Below are 18,122 nucleotides of genomic sequence, written 5' to 3'. Positions count from 1 at the left end.
GACTGCACAGAGACAACAGTGTGACATGATTGCTAATGTCATCTCGGGCCCCATCCATAGAAATACAGTGTCCAGAAAGTAGGAGGTCACTCTGTTCTGATCAGAAGACAGTAAACAAAGGGAAGGTGACCAGGATGAAGAATCTGGGAGCCAGGTAATTTTAGGAATGCCTGGGGAAACTGGAGATGTGTAGCTTGAACAGAGGACGTGGGGACAGGGGACCTTAGAATAAGGCAGTAGCAGTCTTCACCCTATAAAGCTTAATGAGGCTTTTTCTGCAGAATTCTGCAGGGCACACCTCGGACTGGTGGCTAAAGTTAAAGTGGGGTGAATTTGGTTGCACGTTTGGAAGAATTTTACGATCATTAGAGCTGATTGAAAATGAATTGCATTGCTTTGCACATTAGTGCTCTTGTCTCCTGGACATAGTAAAGCAGATCTTCTGGATTAAAACCATGGAAAATCCCTAGATATCCTACTGTTTATTAATTTGAGCAGGAGGATTCCTTCTTCCCCTCACACCTTTCTGCTCGTTTGATGCTCCTCCTAAGGAAGGTGGAAGGAACAATGGAACCATGCTTGTAAAACAATTCGTTCTTAGGACCTAAAGCTATTTGCAGAAGGGCTGAAGCCCTGTGGTGTGAAGGAGAAATGAAGAGGGTGAGTCGGGGGTCTGGAGGAGATGACCCCTCCAGCCTGGTCTTAGAAAAATCCAGTGAACAGACTGGAGGGAGTCAGGGCCAGGATGGACCAGGCGGGCAGATAGCCAGATGGAAGAGCCCTGCAGTGGCCGTCTGCATATCCTTCAAGAGCTTTCTTCAGTGTGCTCTACCAGTTGTTTATTTACTTCAGATTAAGTGGTTAGAATAATTTCTTCCAAGGTCTTTGTTCCCTCCCTTAGGGTGATGAGCGACAGTAGTCAAAATCTTCCCAGGATCACCCAGCAGAGGCCACGGTCCAAAGCCACCGCTGGGAAGTCAGGGGACACCAGGTCTCTCAACAAGGAGCATCCGAAACAGGTCAGGATGACTTGGCTTGACTGTGATAATGTCACACCTGGCTGAGGAGTAACCCAAAGAAAACAGTCACATTTATTTGTTTTTTGAGGACCTATGCTTTTAAAATTGCTGTGTGATTTAATTAAATTGCAGGGTTTTGTGGGTGTTTTTTGTTTTTATTTATTTATTTTTACAGTATCCTGGGTTAAAACCACGAACAAATACCTAAAATTTCCTACTGTTTCCTGATTTGAGCGGGAGGACTCTTTCCTCCCCCAGGCTTTGCCCTGGTCTGAGTGCTGGACGACGGGCCTCAGGGGGGCGGGCGGGGCCCAGCCAGGGCAGGAGGGCCTGGTGGCTCAGAGCTCTGTCCTCCACGTGAGGTCACTGCTACCCGAGGTACCTGGGGTAACTCAGGCGGCAGGTCTTCCTGTCCCAGAGCACATCCCTGGGTTCCTACGTGTCAGCGGGGACAGGGTCGGCTGTGGCTTGGTGCCAAAGGCTCCTGTTAGGCTTCTCCAAAATGCACATGGTTAGTCCCCGCCCCAGACCTCCACTCTGGGCAGCGAGAGGAGAGAGCCCAGCAGGTGGGTGAAATCAATGTTTCCCGCATCGAGAGATCCACGTCCAGAGCCTTCCTATTTAGGACAAAACGTTCCAGGTTTCAAAGGAAGGAGAAACTTTCTCAGTTTCAATGGAAACTGAGAAAAGGAATGGAAAAAATCAATGTCAAAGATGACTGGCAGACTAGAAAGGACTAATCACAACACTCGGTTGGTCGAAAGGCGTCTCTCACCCTCCAGGAGGTTCCGTGGTCTGGCCGCTGCAGCCTGACTCTGGTGGCAGGGAGGGGAGGGGCAGGATGAATCCCACAGGAGGCTGGTTGGCTTTGCTGTGTCTCCAAACCCAGCCAACCCTGGCCACAAACGCTGCTGGTCACAGGAGAAAGGACGAGCCAGCGGGTGGGGATGGGTTGAGGCACAGCTGTTTCCTCCATTGGAAAAGCTGCTCAGAGTCCTTGGCCCAGCATCTTCTCAGTCTTCCAGGGACAGCTCAGTCCCCATGGCAGGGGCCGATAGCTAATTCATCTTGTTGGGTCGGCACCAAAGTGGCCAAATTACACATGGGCTTCCCCATGTGCAAGCACCCAGAGTTGGAGCTTGCATGACAGGATAGGGCAGGCAGTTGCACCCAGCATCCCTCCTCGCTTCCCACGGCTGACTTCTCCTGGTCTCCCTCTTCCTTCAGGAGGTTAATAACACACACCTGGACAGCGCTGACTTTGGCTTAAATATATCCAGAATCAGCAAAGACAGTGGAGAGGAAAACACCCACCCACGAAGAGTAAGTGGAACTCATGAACCTAACGCCAAAAGGGGGAATTTCTTTTTCTTTTCAAAAATGAAAATTAAAAACGTTATTTTTGCTAGACAGGAAAGATAAAATGTAATGATTGAAGGTTGGTCGTGAGGTGAACCCGGAAGAGCTCTGGATGAGGATGAGACAGCGGGTTCCGATCTGTAATCTCCTTTCTGGAGAAATGGTCTCGAATGAACTGCCCCAAGGCTAGAGAGCTCAGTTTCCCATGTGTAAACCGAGGGGTTTGGAAGAGATTGTTTCTCATGTTGCTTTCAGCTTTAAAATTCAGTAATTAAGGACAAACATTGGCGTGACTGTCCTGCATTATTTCATGAGTTGGGGCCTCATACTCATTCTGTTCTGCCCTGTCGGTGGCAGTTGATTAGTGGTGTCACCTCTCTTCTTGGAGATAGGTTCCAGGTTTAAATGTAATTTCATGTGAACCATGAAAACTCAGTTCATAGAGGGGTGATCTTGTCCTTGATGGCTATTTCTATCCTTTCCATAATGAATCTCATGTTCGGATTTGTAAATAACAATTTCTCAAATAGCAAACACCCTGATTGGGTGCATGTATTGAAAAGCTAGGTTAAAACATGTCATTTGGAAATGAAAAGCACCATATTTCTCTTGCTTGTGCCCTCTAGGGTTCTAGTTCTTTAAGAGTCTTCTTTCTTTTTTCTTCAATCGAGCTCTCGAACCACTGGACACTGACTTAGCTCTGGCCAGCTCTTCTCGGGCTTTTCTCCAGCTCTTCTCCAGCTCTTCTCGGGCTCTTCTCCAGCTCTTCTCCGGCACACCGAACTCTGCGTGTGTGAGTTCAGAGGGGCGGCTGGAGCACGTCCCTGGAACTCAAGAGGGGCTGCCTCATTGGCCTGCACTGGCTGCCTTTAAGAGCCTCGATGACATGGGTGATTGCTGGAGATGATACCATTTGAATCAGTGCCTCCCATGGTGTCCTTGTTTACCTTCACTGCTTTTGTTGTGTCTTCTTTGGTCACCTTTGTGCTTACAAATTTTGTGGCATTAGTTTCTCTTGTGAATGCCTCCCATTGATATGAACGGCTGTTTCTGATTGGGTCACCAGGAAGGGACTATTTAACTCAGCACTTAACCTTTGAAATAGTCTGGCTATAAATTCTCTTTCCAGCAGAAATGTCCTGGGGGTAAAAGGTAGATGGTTGTCTCCCTAGCATTTCAAATGTTCACAGGCTGTATGAGGGTGCATGGCCAGGGGCCAGTCTCCAAAATGGATTTTTCATTGTCATGTTAGGGACCCTGGCTTCAGCATCCCAAAGCCCCCCTGCCCATTTAGTGGGTGTGCTGTTCTTAATTAAGGACACGGGCTTTCGAGTCAGCCTGCATAGGTTCAAACCCCAGCTCAGCTGCTTCCCCAGTGTGTAACTTCGGCAAGTTGTTTACAATTTCTCCAAGTCTTGTTTCTTTCATCTGTAAAATGGAAATAATCTTAGTGCCCCACTTTAAATCTGTAAATGTCATAATGAAAGGGGCGCCTTAGTACAGAGCCTAGCACATAAGAAACACTCCATAAATGTTGGCTATTACTGTTATTGTGTTTTGCACGCATCCTTGCTTTTTTTCTTCCTTCTTCTAGGGGAGACAGGGTGGCATTGGAAGGGTTTAGGAGATGGATATCTTAAAGACGCTTTGAATCCTGGGCTTAAGTCACTTGTTAGCTGTGTGGCCCTGGGCAAATTATTTAACATCTCTGAACTTTCACATGTCTGAAACTAGAATGTCATTCCCAACTAGCAGAGGTGGTATAAGAATTAGAGATAATCTTACAAAATACCTTGCACACCTGTTCTGTACCAGGTACTCTACTGAATGATGAATGTGCATTATAGTCAGTAGGCAGGAACTATTGTTACTGTTGTGCCAATGAGTTCTTCCTGTGCATGTAATGTTTTAAAAGGACGAGAGGCCATACCGGGGAAGTAGTCATAAGGAAGCAGACGGTTTGTGTCAGGAACTGAGAAGTGCTGGTGGATTTTTCTTCAAGTCAACTTCATTCTGAAGAATTTATTTACAAATTTTTAGGAATGCCCCAACTTGAGGAAATTACCTTGTTCAATACTAGTGCAAGTTCTTTTTAAAGCTTAACTTTAGGTTTGCCTTGTATACCAGGGTATATAAATATGTCTTCATTTAATGAGGCTGAGCTACTAGGAGAGTCTTTTTGCATGTTTTCATGGCATAAGTAACCATTCCTTCCTTTCAGGGCCAAATCATTGACTTCAGGGGGCTGCTCACAGATGCCATCAAAGGAGCAACCAGTGAGCTCGCCTTGAACACCTTTGACCGTAACCCAGACCCCTCAGTAAGTGGCTAAGATGTGACATTCATCTTTCAATTGCCAACATCCAGATGAACTTTAGAAATATAATTTTGAGTACGGTGAAACCTTAAGATCAAGCCAAAGGTCATAGCAGCTTGCCATGGTTTGTTTCGCTTAGATCCATGTCCTGTGTTTCTTTCTAAATTACGAAGCAATATTGTAACATGAGCCTTTCTGCTCCTATCGTCAGGAACGACTGCTGAAACCTCTGAGTGCATTTATTGGCATGAACAGTGAGATGCGAGAATTGGCAACCGTTGTGAGCCGGGTAAGATCTGATATTCAATTCACAAATTTACGGAGGCGGGCTGGGGCTCCTGGAGCATTGTGGGCTGCTTCTTTTATTAATAACAATAAATATGATCATTTATTTATAAAGTGCCCCCACTTGTGAAGGCACTCATATTGTTTAGAGGCACAATAATGCATGATAAATAAATTATAGAATCATAAAATTCCAATATAAAAAGCCCACCATCTCACGATAGAGGCCAAGAGAACCAAGAGAGAAAAAGACTTAAGAAATGAAGGGACAGGTGAAAGGTTTTATAGCACAGCTGAGAGTCAAGGCAAGAAAGCCTCTTAGAGAAGGGAAGAGAATGTCTGTGTCTTGTTGAAAAACTCAAAGCCTAGAAATAGAGATGTCAGGAATCTGATGATCTCATAATTGAAATTTTCTATGAAGAACAAAATTAGTAGGAAAGACCTTACCATCCAGGCTACTGATTTTTTTCAAGTTTGCACCCTGGAATCAAAAGTATGTAAGCAATGATGCTTAATGGTTAGTGACACAGGCTTTGGGATCCATCGATCTGCATTTGATTTCTAGATCCTTCTGTTTCTAGCTGTGTGACTTTGGGCAAGTTTCTTGGGGAATAGAATAGATTATGGAGTTATAGGATACTTTCTAATTTTCAGTGACTCGTATTTAATGAAAGACTGAAACCCAGACGTGCTCCGAGAGGGCTTTAAAATGATCCAAAGAATGCACAGACGCTCCGAGTAACTGAGGGTTCCTCGCCGTTTCTGTTCAGTGGAGCAGTCGTTTCACGCATGCCTGTTCCATGTCAGACACGTTCTGGGTGCCAGAAACATAAAGGTGCCCTAGACACATTCTTTGTCTGCAAGAATTTCTCATCCCATGGGCGAGGTGCACTTTGAGAGCATGAAGGAGAGAGGGATATCTTTTGCCAAAGAATGCTGGGAGGTGAGTGTTAAGGAAGAAGATACGCAGGAAATAGCTATGTGGAAAAGAGTGGAAGAGAGAGGGTGGGAGGCGTTCTGGGCAAAAGCACATCTGTGTGAAATCGCATGGCTTGTGAGCCACCCAAGAAGCAGGGAGTGGTGGGAAACAGGGTTGAAAAGGGGCGGGGTTCCTGAGGAAGGGCTGACAATCAGCCTCTAGGAGACAGGACCTTTGAAAGGCACCCATCACGTGTGCTTGTGGATAGCTTGTGCTATTGACAGTGAGGTGGAGAGAGAGCAAAGGAACGGAGGCGAGGAGGCCAGCTGTGAGGCTTTTACCAGTGAGAGAGGACGAGGGACTGAGCCAGGCTGCAGTAACTGGGATGCAGGAGAGAGCAGAGCAAAGTATTTTTTACACCCACAACAATCAATGGTCTCCTTACCATTTTTGCAGAAGGATGACATGACTAGTGAGGATAGAACTGCAGAGTGGAAGTGGCCTGAAATGGTCCCATCTGGAATCCTTTCCACAGGACCATGGGAGGTAGTCATCCCACCCCCTGCTTGAATGCTGACAGTGACGGGGAGTTCACCACCTCATGGGACAGTCCTGCTGAGCTCTGACTAACTTTGGATTGATATAAGGAGGAACTTTTGGTTGGGAAATTAAATGCTACCTTGTGGAACTCAATGTTAACTCTAGAAGAGGGCAAGAAATACTGTGTTATCTGTGGATGATTTGAACACCAAGGTAGCTGAATCTTCACGTGTGCCAGGATTTCTTCAAGAAAGGACTGTAGTAAGAATGTGAGTGGCTGGTGGGCCCGCATGGAGATCCAGGCTCTAAAGTCAGGAGGAGACTGAGTCCTTCCTCCATCGTCCCGTCCAAGAACAGATTATGAATATTAAGCACAACCAAAGCAATAGTTTCTCTAATAAAAGTGAAACTCCTATGGTGGAGGGTATGGGGGTAGGAGACAAGAATAGGCATAAACATCTCCCCAGCATTTAAAAAATGTATTTATATTTTTGGACCATGTGCACATTTTATTAAAAAATTAAAAAAATATAAAAATAGTCTCCAGATTTGTTCTGTAGTCACTCAGAATGACTTTGGAAAAGAGGCTTTTTTTTTTTTCTTTTTAATGGAACACTCTAGATATTCAGTTTGCCTGAAATGGCTCCTACTGAGAAAGGCCCCTGAGTGACTATTCTGAGGCGTCTTGTGAAATTGAAGTTTGGAAACTGTAAATTAGTTATCAGTAAAAGCTACCTTAATTGATTACCCTAGATGGTTGCTATAGGGCTCTACTTTAAGAGGGAAAAACTGCAGTTTTGCTGGGTTGTCAGCTTCCTTGAATTTTGCAGAAGCAATTGTTCCTGCTGGATGTTGGGAACGATCACTAGGGAAAAAAGAGAAATTGGTTTCAGAGGAGCATTATCTCTTTTATGCAACAAATTAAGAAAGTGTTTGCGAGATCAAGGAGCAAGAGGGAGGCCAGGTGCTGGCTAGGAACTATGCTTTGCAGTAAAAGCTAATGTAATTTGAAGGCATATTCTGTAGCTTCTTTAATTATGGTCGTAAATCAGCATGGTTTGCTATTGACTGAAGATAGGTAGAGTCCATTGTTAGATTTTTTTCCTCCCCCTTAAAAGTACCATATTATATTATCAATATCTTCTTCAGGGAAAATCATTGAATATTTTCATGGCGTGCCTTTGGTGAACTAACCCAAAATTACAATGTAGGTATATACATATATCTAACATGAAAAGTTTTTATCACCAGCACTTTATAGCCTATTACAAGTCAAGTATTCTGCTGCTCCCATGTTTATTACAGCTGTAGAGGAAAACATCAGTTTTAACAAAATGATCAAATGTGCATTGCAGGACATTTATCTCCATAATCCAAACATAAAGTGGAATGACATTATTGGACTCGATGCAGCCAAGCGGTTAGTCAAAGAAGCTGTTGTGTATCCCATAAGGGTAAGGATGGAAACCTCTTGGGGGTTATTTCTGGTCATTATCCACTGGACAAGCTGTGTGTCATACACCCATCAGGATGATTTTCCGTCCACAAGTTAACTTTTTGTCTGTGTTACAACACTTTCTCAACACTGGGGCACCAAAGCCTAGTCCATTCTAGGCAATTTAAAATCGTGTTACCTATTGGTTCAAGACAGGTGTCTGACCTAAGTGAAACTTTAAGAGCTAAGACTCTGTAGTAGGTATGATTTGTCAGATTGATTCAAATCAGCCTGCCTCACTAAAAATATACTTACTATAGTTGAAATACCTCCTATAGGAGAGGGCCTATCACCTTGTTTCTACAGATCCTACCCTCCTCCCACCCCCTGTATCATCTGGGGCTTTCCTTTTGGCTGGTTGTGAAGACTAGACAGGCCCTTCCAGGACAGTGACCAACAGAGTCAGCATACTGTGCTCATTACTTATTACTGACAAATCCCTGTGCAGGTCACAAAACGAGTAGAAAAATAGAAAAACAATAATCTCCATGTTTGATTTACAAATGAGGTCAGTGTATCACTTGGTTTTTGCTGTATAGCAGACAACCCCACAACTTAGTGCCTTAAAACAACCATCATTTATTTATTTGTACTTCTGTGGGTAGGCAGTTTGAGCTGGGCTCTGCTGGGCTGGCTCATCTCTTTTCCACATGGTATTATTGGCTGGGCTTAATCATATATCTGGGTCACCAGCCAGAGTGTCTGGAAAAGATGGGGAGACTGGAAGGTCGGGATAAACAGGACAGCTGAGGTCTCTCTCCACCTGGCCTCCATCCTCTAGCAGGCAAACCCAGTCCTATCCACATGATGGCACAGAGTTGCCAAAAAGAGGCAAGAAAGGGCGAGTCCTAATTTGTGAGCATTTTCCATGTCTTTTCTTATATTTCTTGTATTTTCAAGTCTCTTCTTAATGTTGGCAATGTCCCCTTGGCCAAAGTCACAAGGCCAGGCCCAGATACAAGTGTTGGAGAAATAGATTCCATTTCTTGATGAAAGGAGCTGCAAATAATTTGTGGCCATTTTCTGTAATCTCTTGCACTTGGGATTATGAATTTATTTTATTGAATAACCTGTTTATTCTTACCACTGAGCCCACGCCAGCCCTTGATTTTTGGATGCTTTGTTCTAAGGAGATAAAAATCAATAAATTTGGATTCTCTTTTCCCCCTCTTTGCTCCTGTGTGCAGACATGAGGGTAAGGAATATGCTGGTGTCCAGGATTCATAGGAATTGACTCACCTTTTTCTCTAAGTGGAACCTACAGCATAAAACTTTTAGAAAGGTTGGAATATTTTGCTGAAACTCTTTGGATGTGTTATCTCTATGATATTATAAGTTCCATATGTGATGTTGAGGTTTGATATGAGCATTATCAAGGAGTTAATAGCTAGTGGTAATTTTACTGTTATTTTTCCTCCCTAGGGGCTCTTCTCACCCCCATTCTCCACCAACTCTGGCCACCCCTCTTCCCCAGATTGTTTGAATTTGAACTAATGGGAGAGACTCCCTGAAGTCCATGCACATCCTGTTGGGAGTGCGTCATAATGCCACCGAGTGTTCCCAACTTCTAAGGCTTTACCACAGCTTTGTACTTTATTCACATACACCTTTATTAGTTGGTTTTAGTATTTATCTTAAAGTTTGTACCTGCTTTACAAAATTCAAAAGCTTTTACAACATTCAAAAGATTGCCAAATACTCTGTATATATAACTCTGGGGGAAATGATGTTATACATATAAGAAAAAACTATTGTAATGGAAAGGAAAAATACCTACATCTACCTTTCTTTTCCTTAAAAAAAATGCCCTTCTTAAAAGCCACAAAAATTAAGTCAGGCATTCTTATCAAGTGTGAAAATGAAATTGGGATAAATAAGATACATACAGAAGCAGCTGACCTTAAACAAAAAAGGAAGACTTGAATCTTAGAGTTGTGCTGCTTTTTTGGGTTTTTTTTTTCTGTTTTGTTTTGTTTTTTTTGAGACAGAGTTTCAGTCTGTCACCCAGCTAGAGTGCAGTGGTGTCATCATTGCCCACTGCAACCTCGAACTCCTAGGCTCAAAGGATCCTCCTGCCTCAGCCTCTCAAGTAGCTGGGACTACAGGTGCCAACGTGTTTTCTGTTTTTAGTAGAGATGGGGTCTTGGTCTTGTTCAGGCTGGTCTTGAACACCTGACCTCAAGCAATCCTCCTGCCTTGGCCTCCTAGAGTGCTAAGATTACAGGCGTGAGCCACCACGCCCAGCCAAGTTGTGCTGCTCTTGCTGTAGCTTTCCTGGCTAAGTGTGTGCAGCCTGATGTATGGATACCAACCTCTTCCTTGTTCCTTGTTCCCATAGTATCCACAGCTATTTACAGGAATTCTTTCCCCCTGGAAAGGACTACTGCTGTACGGCCCTCCAGGTAAACACATCTTTCTATTTTGGCCTTGGTGTTAAGTGTGTGTGTAAAGGATGAGTTGTCCCCTTCTGTCCTGACTTCAGGACCGGGCAAATGAGAACCGAGTAGCCATTTCCTTCGAGTTTGAGAGTGACTTCCATCTGTAAGCAGAGTGATGGAGTTTAACTACCACTCACCTTTTATCCACACGTGTCTCTAGGTACAGGAAAGACTTTACTGGCCAAAGCTGTGGCCACTGAATGCAAAACAACCTTCTTTAACATTTCTGCATCCACTATTGTCAGCAAATGGAGAGGGGATTCAGAAAAACTTGTTCGGGTAGGAATTCCTTAATTTTGCTTTTTAAAAATAAGTTCTAGCAGAATATGGTAGTACAAAATAAAGTTAGATCTTATTTGTTTGTAAGTGATTTATGTGTTATATTTTATCCTGATCTTGATTACCAAAAGCCTGGGAAATGGATTGACTATTATATGTGGATATTAATCACACCCCCATCAGCAAAACATGATCTCCCTTCCTTTGGGAATTTGACCAACAGCACTTTTCTGATTCATGTAACTTAGGAATGGAAGCTGGAAAAAAAAAATTCTGTGGTCTCTGAAGTGGCCTATTTTTTCTTCATTCAAGAAGCATCTATTATTAAACACATACAGTATATTCAGTTAACATTTATTGAGAGGCTACTACTGTGTGCTCGTCCCTATACTAGGTACTCTAAGGAAGGAATCAAGACACTTAAAACTTAATTATTGTATCATATGTTCTGAGCAACTTTTCCACCACAGTGCCTATCGCCTGTAGGACTTTTTGCTTTCCTTAAGAGGTTGTTTCCACCTTTACAATATCTCATTTATATTCTATGGCATATTTTATATTATAAAATTATACTGTATCTTCCAGTCATCTTAAGAGAACTCCTGTTTATGATTTATGCCTTAATGTAAGATGGGTCCATCTCATAAATCCTGTGCAATTGTCATATTCTGTAGAATGACAGATAAGTAATCAATACTAAGTGAATGTAAATTATATATTTTTTGAAAAATGATTACCCTAAAAATATTGTGCTTAAATTATATTCCTTGGATGACTCATTTTCAAAATATTATGGCCTATTTGGAAGTCTTAATAGAATATTTTTAAAGGATTGACTTGTCTAAAATAATCTATTATTGATGACTTTGATATTATTTTCAAGTTGTTTCAGATGTGTAAGCATTTATAGATTATTACCCCTTCGTAGAAATCTATGTTGACATCTTCTATTTCTTTGTCCTTCATCTTAAGTCTAATTCAGCACCAGTGCCAAAGATGGGGCTTGGATTCAGCTGCACCCAGAGCTGTGGTTTCCATGTGATTCTAGTTAGCAGGATTTCAATTACAGTTGGCCCTTGAACGACACGGGTTTGAACTGCGTGGGTCTACTTATACGCACATTGAAACCCAGTACAGGTGGGTTCCCCAGGCCCACTGTGGGACTTGAGTATGCATGGATTTTGGTATATGCAGGGCATGGCGTGGAGGAGAGGTCCTGGAACCAATCTCCTGCATATGCCAAGGTACTACTGTAGCTGAAATTCAACTAACTAGAATTCTTATTAGCCTAAGGACTTTTCTTGACATTCAATTTCTGTGTGCTGAATTACAACAAAACTCTTAAAAGATGCCCCCAGAATCGTTTAGATTCATCTCCTGTCATGAAAGGTGTTTAGAACCATGAGCACAAGACACTGCAGGCTGCACAAGGAAAGATTACGTTACACTCCCGGGACAAAATTTACCTAGGCAGAAGAGTGAATTCAGATATTTTATGAATATTCTTAACAAAGATCAAAGCTACGTGGATTTTCTTTTTTAATGTTGAACAGCCAGAAAAATCAATTAACAAGAACTCTCCATGCTATGTGAGCACTGTATTTAACTAAAGTTTTCCTCTGGTTAGTATTATTTTGTTAGAATTCTAAGAGTGAGGAAATGCTCCCTCCCCCAATTTCTCCCCTTCTTTTACTATATATTTAAAAAGTAACTAGCTTTAAAAAAAAAAGTACAAAAGGGTGTACAGACTCCTGAGCCCTCTTCCCATAGTAGGCAACTACTTTTATCAGTTGCTGGTATAGACTTCCAGAACATTTATCTATATCTACATGAACATCAACAACTGTTTCTATATCTCCTTTCCTTTTTAAGTGCAAGTAGGAACATACTCTATTTCCCTTTCTGTACCTTGCTTTTTTCCCCCCACTTAACAACATAACTTGGATATTGTTCCACACTATTATAGATAGACAAAACATGTTCTTTTATATGTCTACGTGGTAGTTCATTGTGCAGTTGTATGAAAATGTATTTAACCGGTCTTTTCTTAATGGGCATTAAGGTTGTTTCCAGTCTTGCTATCATGAACAAAGCTCGAGTGGGCAGTCCTCTATGTACACATGGTAGCGTAGGACAATTTCTGTGAGGCAGAATTGCTGGGACAGAGGGAATGGACATCACTGATTGCCAAACGGATAGCCAACAGGGCTGTATCGGCTTACAGTCCCATCAGTGGTTGGTGAATGTGTTTGCTTCTGCATACCCTGGCCAATACCATGTAGCACCACCACCAACAAAAAAAGATATTTGAAAAATCTTTGCCAATCTGATAGTGAAAAGCAGTAGAACACTTCAGGGATTAAATGCGCATTTCAATATTTCAGTGCTTGAATGTGTATTTCTTTGATTATGAATGAACTTGAGCATTTTTTACAGGTTTAGAAAATATTTGTATTTCTTTTTTCTGTGAGATGCATTTTTATTTTGAATATTTAAAAAATAATTTAAGAAGAAACAGATAACCTCTGCTAACCTTCAAGGATCTCGTATCATTTCTTTTCAGAAACTATTTTCTCCTTATTTTCTGAGCTCTTGGGAAGATCCTCACCTGGAAAATCTTGGTCATGCTGTCAGGCTCCTTACTGTGAAGCTTTCAGATAAGCCCTTCAGGACCTTCCCCTAAATCAGAGAAGCTTTTTCTGCCATTTGTTTCTGTTTCTATTCCAATTAAAGAGTTATTTATAGGGAACACTTGGGTTATGTTCCGCCCTCCCCTCCTAATGTTCGTGCCTCTTAGGAGTTGATCGTTATTGAGTAGTTGAGTGGTCTCTTTAGCAAATGCATACACCTGTTGAAGCTTACATCTCTTAACACCACCCCCCACCCCAGGAAGTTAAATCATACAATTTAACTTCCTCCAAGTACCTCTGAAAATTTTAGACTAATGCTTCCAGAAGCACTTACCCAGGACTCTATATATTTTCTGGGAGCAGAAACGGCAACGGAGCGGGCCGTATGGAGACCTAGATCCAGATGTGGTTCTCCTTCCAACTGGATGTTTGGTCTAGAAGAGGTTCTTGGTCTGTCTGCCCTTAGTGAGCTCCTTAAAAACATGTATGGTTCTAATATTCCATTTTTCATTGGGTAGATTGCCACTGTTGGAATCACCCTTAATATCAAGTACAGTTGGGCTTTTTGTGTCTGCATGACAAGAAAGGAAAGTCATTTGCTTCTAATTAGGTGGTCTCTCTTGTATCTAAAAGGCATTTGCAATGAGTGTCCCAGCATTGTTCTCTCAGTTCATTAGGCTGAGCCAGTTGTTCCAGCAAAACAAGATTCTGTGAAAGGAACGTGCTGGCACATGAGCTTGGATGAACCCCACAGTTGAGCAGTGGGGAAGGTGACAGGGAGAGCTGTAAGGGATAACCTGCCGCTGCCCATGAAAACCACAGTCTGCCTTTTTCTGAGCCCTTCCCCTCTTCTTTGTTCTGTGTTGCTTTGCTGGTGCTAAGTGACATGGAGAATAAATCCCCAATGCCTATTAAAGAATCTCTATTCTTTTCTAAATCTCTACTGCTTTCTCCGATCAACCAGTGAAGAATTGTATGTGATGCTCAAGAGATCAGTTTCAGGGTTAAAAAAAAAAGGTTTAGGTTGTTATATTCTTTTCATCACTACCACATCTCCCTTTAGAGCTCTTTATTTTGTTTTTATATGCCTGTTCTTTTGCTGGTTGCTCTTCTGTTCTTGTTCAGTCTGTAATATTTTATTTTACTCTGGAATAGAACATCTTATTCAATTGCCTGCAAGTACCTGAGCCTACCAAGCAGCAGAGTCGAGGTGGGCCCTATGGAGTAATTTGGGGAGCAAAAAGGGGAAAAATGCTTCAGCCTTGTTACCCATGACTGGAACCCTATCCTTTCACTGCAATCCTGTCTTCTGAAAATAACCCTCCCATTATCCCCAAAGGTTAAGGGAAAATTTATCAAATGATTTTACATATCCCAAGGCTCTTCTGTCCATATGGAACACGTTATTGGCAGGGTGTCTAAGGGGTTAACTAGCCAACTGGAAGCTTTGGAAACGAGCTTTATCTTAAGCTCTCCCTGGTAATCTTGAACTCACCATCCTACCTCTCTGGCTCTAATTTTATCAAGTGATAAATGAAAATAATTGGACCATCCAACCCCATGGGGTGGTGGTAGGGAGAAGTAATTGTAATGATTGTAAAGTTACTGTGAAATAACAGAGTGCAGCATAAATGCTCGTTTTTACAGTCATTTCTAAGCTTTTAATCTCTGGGAGCACCTGAGGCCTTTAAGTATATGATTTAAACATGTGCTTGCTTTTCCCCCACCCAGGTGTTATTCGAACTTGCCCGCTACCACGCGCCCTCCACCATCTTCCTGGACGAGCTGGAGTCGGTGATGAGCCAGAGAGGCATGGCTCCCGGGTAACAGACAGGGCTTTTTTTTTTTTTTGGTCATCATTTCTCTCCTCTTGTAAGTGTGTTTGATGGTCGGAAGCCCATCGACATTTACCAGCAGAACGAGCCTATTAATAAGCCCACAGATTTTCTGCAGACACACGGAAAGGTCTTTAAATTAGATCCTGTTAACTGAACAGCTGATTTAAGTAGTTTTTATAACCGGAGGAAATGTCAGCCTCCCCTCCCGGGTCCCCACAGAGTGGTTTTCAGGCCCGAAGATCAACCAGCCCCAGGATCCCAGGCTGCCCTCACGGCCCTGCTGGCTCAAAATAGCCACTGTGACCGCCTCCTCTGGAGCCAGAGGGCTGCCCGTGGGGAACGGGGCTTCCCACTCGGCCAATGCAAAGGGCCACGTCCGTATTTCACTCCCGAGACGCAGTCCTTGACGGTGTGTGAGGGAAGCCACCACTTCTCTGTGACATCAGGTAATGGCTCAACATGTCTGATTTTAAATATGTGACATATGATATCTCTAAAGATTTAAGTGTCAGGCCAGTGTTCCCAGCAGGAAGGAACACTTCTTAGACTGTAATAAGCCTTCTGTTTGTGCTTCCAAAAGGCCGCGTAGTGGTTTTGTTTGTTTTTAAGACTGGCTTTCTGTCTTGATCAGAGGTATTTTTCTCTGAAGCTTTTTACTCAGTTTGGCATCCCTGGCTCGAAAAACCAGATCTCCGGGAAATCTCAACACAGCTGCATTTATTAATGACCTTTAATGATCTATCATCAAGGCAGAACTAATAGTAATAAAAAGCAAATAATTAGCTTGTTGGAATAACTAGGATATAATTTATGAAATTTTACTCATTGGAAACCATTTTCCCAGCAGGGAAAAGCAACCATAAAGATGTACCCAAGTAAAATGGGATTCATGCAGTTGATGGAAATGGGACGCTTTCCGTGGCTTAACTGGTGCTTGTCAGCTGCCGGCTGGAGCACGCTGCCTGTCTACACTGGGCCTGACAGGGGCGCAGCTGGGAATCCACCAGGCCTCCCTAGCCGTCATTCCCTCTGCAAAGACCAGGTCCCCCGGCCTGCCTTGCCACGGTGACCTATACGCTCCTTGTTACATTCACTTTGTCAGTCTCTATCCCCAGATTTTCCTACAGCCGTACTTGGGCTAATGTGAAAACTCTTCATCTACTATGTTTTTTTTTTTTTTTGGTAGAGAGTTTTTTGCTCTGTCACCCAGGCTTGAGTGCAGTGGCAGCACGATCATAGCTCACTGCAGCCTTAAACTCCTGGGCTCAAACAATCCTCCCAAAGTGCCGGGCTAACAGGCGTGAGCCACCGCACCTGCCCTTCATCTACTATCCTTGAATATGTTCCAGATTTTGCCCTGAATTTCAGTTTCCTTGTTTGGAACTTGAAGACTCTAAAACTAGAGTCTTCCAAGGGTCAGGGTATAAGGGCAGGTTCTCTGAAGACCTCTTCGTTCATATTGTGTTAAAAGAATCATGGTTATGGGCAAACACTAATTAAATACATAATGATACTGTGAGAGTGTCTTCTCCCTTAGGAAAAGATAGTTGAGTACGAAGGAGCATAGATCCCAAAAAACCATACACCTAATTTGGGTTGCCACCACGCACATCACAGATGAGAAACTGAATGTTATACTGTCCAGGAAAGGCATTTTTTGTCCTTTTAACTAGCTCTATGCGGGTAAAGAGGAAGGAGAGTCTGCTGAATGTGGTTAGTGTTTAAACCCAATTCGGATTGTTCAGGTCCTCATAGTGTGCTCTTCCTCGCTGGTAGGGTCTTTGGCAATGGTGGGGGAGAGCTTAGAGGGCAAATTTGCCCAGAAAACTGCCTCCACTCTGCTGTGCAAAGAAAGCAGAGGCTCCGTGTCATTATCTTGCTTCTTATTAGAAGAAAGTGAAACAGATTCAGTTAGTAGTTCATCTCTCTTGAGCAATTTAGATCTATAAATTATACTTAAAAGAAATACTGCTTGTGAAAATACTTTCATGCATGCTATATAAATGAAAGGGATTATTCTCAATTATGCCATTTTTTAAAGGGGTAAATAATGCTGCAGGTAGACACAGCTGGGCTGCATTTAATCTACCCTGGCACTGTTTACCCTTCGCTTATCGTCTGGTTCACTGCCAACCTTTGGTTTTCTTTTAAATACCATCATTATGTTCCTTTGCTTCCTTTCTATTACTCTCTCTGTGAAAGTAATACCAAATTACTTGTTTTCTCTAACTCTAGTATGAGTGGCTCCATTACCTATCAGAATGGAACCTGTCCTACAGTCGCTGGGTCATTGCTGTGAATGCCACTCTTGTCATGAGGGCGAAGGCCTTGCCACTTGGGTGAATCACATCTCCTTGTGTCTCTGCAGGGGAGAACATGAAGGAAGCCTTCGGATGAAGACAGAGTTACTGGTGCAGATGGACGGGCTGGCGCGCTCAGAAGATCTCGTGTTTGTCTTAGCAGCCTCTAACCTGCCGTGGTAAGAGATCAAGAGAGTACATTACATTTTCAGGAGCCACTAAGTACAAATAAAAATTTAATATTGACCACTCCAAACCTTATTGTTTGGTTCCAGCCCTGGAAGATTAATTTGGAGGCTTTACTATTCAGGTCCCCAGTCTTTGCTATCTATACCAGGAGAGATTTGCCTGAATAGAACACAGGCCAGGACTACCACTGACAATATTTAAAATGGATGTTTTGAGTTTAAAGCCAAATTATATAGTATGTTTAAAGTAAGCAAGACTTTGGCATAGACCTATAAAATGCTTAAAATCTCCAGGACTCAAAGAATATTCTATTACAGAAATAATCTGTTTGGATTTTATCAGTATTAAAATTAAACTTTTTTTTTTAAGTTAAGAGGAAGATCTTTAATGTTGCATGGTAAGTAGGAAGCTAAATAATCTCTAATTGAAAATATAATCTACTCTCAGAGTCTTATTCAAATTATATCCCAGAGTGGTTTAAGAACAATTCTGGACGTGGAATTGGGAAATAAGA

The 18,122-nt window shown here is 42.5% G+C and overlaps 1 protein-coding gene across 3 annotated transcripts in view; it reads left to right on the top strand.

The window, feature by feature from the left end:
• KATNAL2 (katanin catalytic subunit A1 like 2) overlaps positions 1-18,122 on the top strand; it is an 84,367-nt gene that overhangs the window by 46,167 nt on the left and 20,078 nt on the right. For all 3 annotated transcript variants that reach the window (XM_069468020.1, XM_069468018.1, XM_069468021.1), the window contains 9 exons: positions 902-1,019; positions 2,247-2,342; positions 4,600-4,698; positions 4,907-4,984; positions 7,795-7,893; positions 10,273-10,336; positions 10,533-10,651; positions 15,013-15,104; positions 17,488-17,598. In XM_069468020.1, coding sequence (XP_069324121.1) covers positions 902-1,019; positions 2,247-2,342; positions 4,600-4,698; positions 4,907-4,984; positions 7,795-7,893; positions 10,273-10,336; positions 10,533-10,651; positions 15,013-15,104; positions 17,488-17,598 — 876 coding nt within the window. The remainder of the gene's footprint in view (positions 1-901; positions 1,020-2,246; positions 2,343-4,599; positions 4,699-4,906; positions 4,985-7,794; positions 7,894-10,272; positions 10,337-10,532; positions 10,652-15,012; positions 15,105-17,487; positions 17,599-18,122) is intronic.

Source organism: Eulemur rufifrons, chromosome 5, assembly GCF_041146395.1.
Source record: "Eulemur rufifrons isolate Redbay chromosome 5, OSU_ERuf_1, whole genome shotgun sequence".
In the NCBI taxonomy this organism is placed as follows: domain Eukaryota; kingdom Metazoa; phylum Chordata; class Mammalia; order Primates; family Lemuridae; genus Eulemur; species Eulemur rufifrons.
Note: the sequence above shows the minus strand (reverse complement) of the source record. Positions and strands in the feature narration are given on the sequence as shown.